General features: G+C 38.1%; 1 protein-coding gene across 1 annotated transcript; it reads left to right on the top strand.

Moving 5' to 3' along the window:
- The first annotated feature begins 430 nt into the window (after window positions 1–430).
- dtwd2 (DTW domain containing 2) lies at window positions 431–6,417 on the top strand. The gene is made up of 6 exons (XM_053340639.1): window positions 431–696; window positions 989–1,079; window positions 2,342–2,436; window positions 2,536–2,734; window positions 5,603–5,731; window positions 5,916–6,417. The coding sequence occupies exons 1-6, from the start codon at window positions 512–514 to the stop codon at window positions 6,093–6,095; spliced, it is 879 nt and encodes a 292-aa protein (XP_053196614.1). The 5' UTR covers window positions 431–511; the 3' UTR covers window positions 6,096–6,417.
- Window positions 6,418–7,069: the final 652 nt, after the last annotated feature.

Here is a 7,069-nt window from a genome sequence, read left to right as displayed (position 1 = left end):
AAGTATAAAGTAGCATCAAATGGAAATACTCTAATAAAGTACAAATATCTCAAAACTGTACCAATCAATCAATCCATTTTATTTATTATTATTTTATTTATTTACCTTTCATACAGACTAGTGTTGTTCAAAGTGCTTTACAGTTATTTGATTGACAAGCTGATAAATATAAAGAACAAATTATACAACACAATAATAATAATAGTGATTTTAAACAGGAGTAAAACAAATAATTCAAAGACAAAACTGGAGACCAATGCACGCAAGAGGGAATAAAAATGATGAAAAATGCTTTAAAATGTATATAAAATAAGTGGAAATTAATCATTAATAAATAAATAAGTAAGTAAATTAGATTAAAATAGATTTAAAAAGACAAAAGAAAAGTAAAATAGAAGATGAAGTTGAATAAAAGCTGGACTGGGAAAGAGTTTCTTCTCTATTTGATCTATTTCTACACTGAAGTCTCTCCTCCTCCTTCCTGTGCTTTAACTACTAGGGCTTTAGCTTCATGCAAACTCAAGAAATGGACAATGTCTCCAGTGTTTGCTCGTCTGTCTCTCCTGCAGAAAACGACCCAGAAACCTGCGACAGCTCCTCCTCGACAGAAGAAGATGGCTTAGTGGACGCGTTTGGAGACCTGGCGGCTCTTCCGGTGGAGGTCGGAGAGAGAAGACCGACGTGTTTACGGTGCCGGTGAGCTGAAAATAACCAATGCTAGTTTTAGCTGAGTGGTAAAAATAAAGAGTTGTGGACAAGACAGGACTTCACCCCCTTCCTCATCCTCATCCTCATCCTCCTCCTCCTCCTCCTACTTCTTCTTCTCCTTTTTCTTCTTCTTCTCCCCCAATTACTGGCATGCTTTAATGAGAGGAAACAGATTAATGTGGTTAAAGAAGACCAGCTGATGATGATGATGATGATGGGGGATAACTAGCTGAGGTATCATCATCTCAGCTTCACATCTGCAAACTTTCCTCCCATGCAGTCGCCCTCAGAAGGTGTGTCTCTGTCCCTTTCTTCCATCGCAACCCCTGGAGGTGTCCACGTGCCTGTACATAGTGCAGCATCCTGCAGAGGTGAGTCCTGTTTCATTTTTAAAATAATAATAATAATAGTAATAACATAAATGCTGTAGATTATAATAACCTCATGTGTATCCATCCTCGTGCCACTGAGATCTACCTTTTTATAGTAATTTTAAAAAATCATAATGTATTTTATTTTGAAAATCACCTCATATTTGACGCATTTTTTTTTCGCAGATTTTTTACTTTGCACTAAAATCAACACTGCCAATTAGTTGTGTATACTTTTGTACATTTATTTATTTTATTTTATTTTATTTACTATTGCTATTTTGCTAATTTATTATGTATAGTCTGTTCTTTATATTTTTATACTATTATGCTGTTATCGTCACGTGTGTAATGCTGCTGCTTGGGATCAATAAAGTGTATCTATCTATCTATCTATCTATCTATCTATCTATCTATCTATCTATCTATCTATCTATCTATTTATCTATCAAATCTAATCTAACTAACTATATAAAAGTATCCAACAATCTGTCGATCATTTTCCTCAATTAATTCACTAAACTGACTCTCAAAGCCAAACATGCATCCTAAAATATCTTGATTTGTCTTAACCAACAGTCCAAGCTCAAATTATTTCAGTTTATTATCATTAAGCTTTAAGAAACCACTAGATATTCACATTTAGGACGCTTTAATTTGGTAATTTCTTTCTTTTAAAATAGTTGGTGATTAATTTAAATAATTGTCAACCAATCAATTAACTGACTAATAATTGCTGCTTTAATCTACCTTTAATGCAACACAGATGTCAGTAACCTCTTGACACTGAGATCTATTGTATTGCAGAGTTTATCTCACCTAAATGACCAAACACCTCCACTTAAATAATAAAGATTATATACTTAAGACTTTTTTAAGAGGTTTATTTTCTTGATTAATTCAAAATGCAACCTAAAATATCTCAATTTGTCCAAACCTGAATTTTTTTTTGGCTACATTTTTACTGTTTATTGTTTTTATTTCACGTGTGCTTATTATTTATTGTTCTTCATCCTTTTTATTTCTTTCTATTTTTGCTACAATATTGTAAATTTCCCCACTGTGGGACTAAAGAAGGAATATCTTATCTTTCTTATTTGATTATTTGACTAATTGTAGCATCTTTAATCTGATTACTGACCTGCTGCTTGTATATATGGATCTTTAGTAACCAGATTATTACAGTGCATTATGTGTATATGTAATCTGATTACTCTGAGAGTTTCCTGGTTTCACTGATTGAACCTCCGCTGTGTTTTCAGGAGAGCCGAGTACTTCGCACAGTGCCTCTTCTCGCTGCTTGTTTGCCACAAGGAAAATGCAACGTCATCGTCGGAAGAAGATTTAATGAAGAAAAGTAAGCATTTTTTTTTTTTTTCAGCAAACCAATTTCACAATATTGCAACACCACTGTAATTTAATCTTCAAATATATTTCATTTCTTTTCTTCATTCAGGCACCCGGAGCTGGCTGCGGTGTGCCGAGACAGTAAAACTCTTATCTTATATCCAGGCCACAAATCCCAGAACCTGGAGGAGTTAGTGCAAAACCAAGATGTCGGAGCTGTAAAACATAACGTCATCATTATAGACGGTACCTGGAGTCAGGCAAAAAACATGTTCCTCAAAAACAGCCTGTTCCACCTCCCTAAACAGGTTGGTTTACTCCTGCTGTCACATTCAAAGAGGAATAGGATGTTCTGATTTTTAGCTTTTTTTGCCCTCATAGACCAAATACTGCTGTTATAGTTAGAGTTAGAGTTATATGTTTAACCCTCCTGTTGTCCTCGAGTCAAGGAAGAAGGAAGGAAAGGAGGGAAGGAAAGGTGGAAGGAGGGAGAAAGGAAGGGAGGAAGGACGGAAAGAAGGACAGAGGAAAGAAGGAAGGGAGGAAGGTAGGGGGAGGAAAGAGAGAGAAGGAGGGAGGGAGGAAGGACGGAAGGAAAGAAGGTGGGAGGGAGGAAGGAAGACAGGGGGATGGAGTAAGGAAAGAAGGAAGGGAGGAAAGAAAGAAAGAAAGAGAAAAGGAGGAGGGAAGGGAGGAAGGACAGACGGAAGGATGGAAGGGAGGACGGAAGGAAAGGAGGAAAGAAGGAAGGTAGGAGGAAGGGAGGAAGGATGGAAAGAAGGAAGGTAGGGGGAAGGAAAGAGAGAGAAGAAGGGAGGGAGGAAGGAAAGGGAGGAAGGAAGGAGGGAAGGAAAGAAGGCGGGAGGGAGGAAGGAAGGAAAGAAGAAGAAGGAGGGGGGGGAGAAAGGAGGGAAGGACAGACGGAAAGAAGGCGGGAGGGAGGAAGGAAGGAGGGAAGGAAAGAAGGCGGGAGGGAGGAAGGAAGGAGGGAAGAAAAGAAGGAGGACGGAAGGGAGGAAAGAAGGAGGGAGGGAGGAAGGAAGGAAGAAAGGGGGATGGAGTAAAGAAAGAAGGAAGGGAGGAAAGGAAAGAGGGAAGGACAGACGGAAGGAAGGAAGGAGGGAAGGAAAGAAGGTGGGAGGGAGAAAGGAAGGAGAGAAGTAAAGAAAGCGGGAGGGAGGAAAGACAGACAGACGGAAGGAAGGAAGGAAGGAAGGTGGGAGGGAGAAAGGAAGGAGGGAAGTAAAGAAAGCGGGAGGAAGGAAGGAAGGAAGGACAGACGGAAAGAAGGAAGGACAGAAGGACAGACGGAAGGAAGGAAAGAAGGAATAGTCAAAACAGACGACATGAAGGTTAAAAATAATGGATTGGGTATTTTTATCAGTATAGCTGGAATATATTAACCCTGCTCACCTGAGACTGAGATCATTCTTCCTATTACACCCCCTCATAGGAAAGCTGCTTCGCCCCCACATGACTAATGACTAATTGAAACTGAAGAGCTAAAGAGGTGAACGCTGTGGGCTTTAGAGCATGATAGGAAAGAATGAGCTGAATGATATGTGTGAATTTCATTAAAGTCAAAGCACATGATTTATGATAGCTGATATATAAAAGCAAATATATCTTCATTTATCTAACTTTTACTGTATTGATTTTTAGCTCTTAAAAGTTATCAAAGGAAAAATCTTGAATGTAGGCAGACAGGCATGATTGGAAAAAATGAGCAGATTTTTTTTTTTCAATTGTCTTTTTATTTATTTTTAAATTTTCAATAACACATCGAACAAACAAGGAAACAAGGGGAAAAAGACAAAGAAAAAGAAAAATAAAAAGGAAGAGAAAAACAAACAACATAGCAAATCAAATCAAATCAGTCCATGGTGGTCACAGTCCATCCTTTGAATAGGCGTGTCGAGCCTTACTATGATATGATAGAGTCAAAGGTCCAAGAAAGGTTCCCATATCTTCCGAAAGACTTCCCTTTTTTTTTCTTTAGGGTGTATGTATGTAAGAATGTAAGAATGAGCTGATTGATGTCAAAGCATGATTTCTGGATATTTTGGGGGGAAATAGGCCGAACCCTTCAATTTATTGGCATCTGACAGTGTAAATATATCCTCATGTCTCTAACTTGCTTTTGTATATTGATTTTAATCCGTAAGATTTTGTTGCTGAATTGGCAGCATTAGTGGTAAAACAGGTGGTAGCAGTAATTAATACTCCTGGGCTGATCTCTACTAAAGTTCTGGGTGCAGCAAACATTTGATGAGCAGCTACTTTGTGAGAAATGTAATAGAAGACTAACGGGTGTATCTATTTACTCTGCAGCCAAACAAACTCTCACTGTTTAAATAAAGAAGTCGGTCAATAGTGATTTCAGGGCAGATGTGCAGATTGTCACTCAGTGGCTTCTCCTTCTTATTCTATAATTACAATGTCTACTTGCAGTGTACCAACATATTTAACATACGGACATAAGGACTACTGACTCCCCGAGCATAAACTATGTCATAGCAAAATGTTATTTTACTTATTCCTTCTCAAAACACTATTAGATATGTAACCAGATTATTATTATTGTTATTATCAGGGAAATTTGAATATTGTGTAAAATGAGAATATATGCTTTCATTAACCTTCCTGTCGTCCTCCCGGGTCAAATTGACCCCGTCTGTTTTGACTGTTCCTTCCTTCCTTCCTTCCTTCCTTCCTTCCTTCCTTCCTTCCTTCCTTCCTTCCTTCCGTCTGTCCTTCCTCCCTCCCTCCTTCTCTCTTTCTTTCCTTCCTCCATCCCCCTTTCTTCCTTCCTTATGTCCTTCCTTCCTCCCTCCCTCCCTCCCTCCCTTCTTTCCTTTCCTTCCTTTCTTTCCTTCTTCCTCCCTCCTTTCCTTCCCTCTTTCTCCCTTTCTTCCTTGACTCGAGGACAACAGGAGGGTTAAATACAAACTACAACTTTTACCTCCAAGCACAGTCTTTCCATGAAGCCTTAAAATGACCAACAGAGCGTCCCCCCCACACCCCCTTCCCCGATATAGTGTTATTCTTTAAATAAGGGCCTGTGTCAAACATGAACTCTATAAATAGTGACATCTATTAAAACTGGAGGCCCCACAATGATATGAATAACAGAATATTACACTTACTCATCGATCACCTCTGTTTTTGTTAACCAGGTGCAGCTCAACAGGACTCTGTCCAGTCAGTACGTGATCCGCACACAACCCTCCAACATCTGTCTGTCCACGCTGGAGTGTGCCGCTGTCGCCCTGTCCATCCTGGAGAGGAACGACGACATACAAGAGGTGACGAAGTGAAATAATGACATAATTGTGATAGGGAGAGGCTATCTGCTGTGCTTTTTTGACCCACAGAGATTGTATAATACTTTTAAATTTTACAATATACAATATAATATCATCATCATCCTATTTCATTATAACTGAGGATATAAATGCTTGTCTTGTGGCTTTCATCTCTTTCCTTCAGGTCCTGCTGAGGCCTCTCAAAGCTCTGTGCTCGTTCCAGCTGCAGCACGGCGCTCAGGTTCATCACAGCAAGGAGCATCTGCTGAAGAACGGCATGTACGACAAACCCATGCCCAAGAACAAGCGCAAGATCAAGAGGATGGAGAAGCTCGTCACGGACCGCAACATCTTCCCTAGATGAGAGCGGAGAGAGAGAGAAAGAAAAAGAAAAAGAGGCTGAAATCATCTCGAAGTAACACATCTGCTGTCCATGCTGCAGAGGACTGTGTCACCATGGCAACGTGTAGCAGCAGCAGCAGCAGCAGCGTATAGGCACGGAAACCACTGGACTTCTTAGGGAGGGTTTTTATTTTATTTTTAATTATTTTTTAAGATAATTGGTGTATGCTGGTAAATGTTATTTATGCATTTGTCATTCATTTTAAAAGAAAATAAAGTGAATGACAATGAAAGATGTAGTTATGAAGTGTCATGGTGTGACAATAAATCAGGTTTCTGACTTTCACTGTTTTTATTTTTTGTTTTTAAAGCAGTTTTTTAAGAGTTTCTCCTCATATTTTATAAAAACTGATGTTTCTGTTGTTGTTCATTTTATATTCAATGTTTACAGCTGGTCACATCTGGAATAAGTTAAATATTCATTCAGATAGATTACAGAAAATAAAAGTATTGGAGGAATACAGAATAAAACTCCTATAAACACAAAACAGCAGGATTATAGTTATATTATTGTACTGTATATATATTTTATGATACTGTGTGAGTTATCCATGTTAAGGGTGTAAGCACTTTTAAATATTAGCTATAATTTAGGTGAGATATTTTAGATACTAACAGGGAAGGTTTTGAAATGTTAAATGTGAAGGTCCTCTATGCAACTAATAACATCCCAAAAACATGGATATTTTATTTACATTTTATGTTACTTTTTTTGTGGATTTTCTTAAAGTCAGATTATTACTAGATTTGCAATTCAGTGATTTGTTTATTTGTCAGTGTAATAATGTTTGCAGGAATCCCATTAAGTGTACACCAGGCATGGAAAATGACTATAAATGGTCATTTGGACATTTAGAGACATTTTTCCAACTTGACATTGTGTTTTTAAAGATGTCATTAAACAGTTTTTGAAAATAGTTCTTCAAAAAGTATTTC

Source organism: Scomber japonicus, chromosome 19 (genome assembly GCF_027409825.1).
Source record: "Scomber japonicus isolate fScoJap1 chromosome 19, fScoJap1.pri, whole genome shotgun sequence".
NCBI lineage: Eukaryota > Metazoa > Chordata > Actinopteri > Scombriformes > Scombridae > Scomber > Scomber japonicus.
The sequence above is the reverse complement of the archived record's forward strand: the minus strand, read 5'-3'. Positions and strand labels throughout refer to the sequence as shown.

Excerpts from the sequence above, each read along its gene's own strand:
- dtwd2 (XM_053340639.1), top strand. The coding sequence starts at position 512 with ATGCAAACTCAAGAAATGGACAATGTCTCCAGTGTTTGCTCGTCTGTC. Across the intron at positions 2,437-2,535 it reads AGAAGATTTAATGAAGAAAA|GCACCCGGAGCTGGCTGCGG; the intron begins GTAAGCATTTTT and ends TTCTTCATTCAG. Across the intron at positions 2,735-5,602 it reads TGTTCCACCTCCCTAAACAG|GTGCAGCTCAACAGGACTCT; the intron begins GTTGGTTTACTC and ends TTTGTTAACCAG.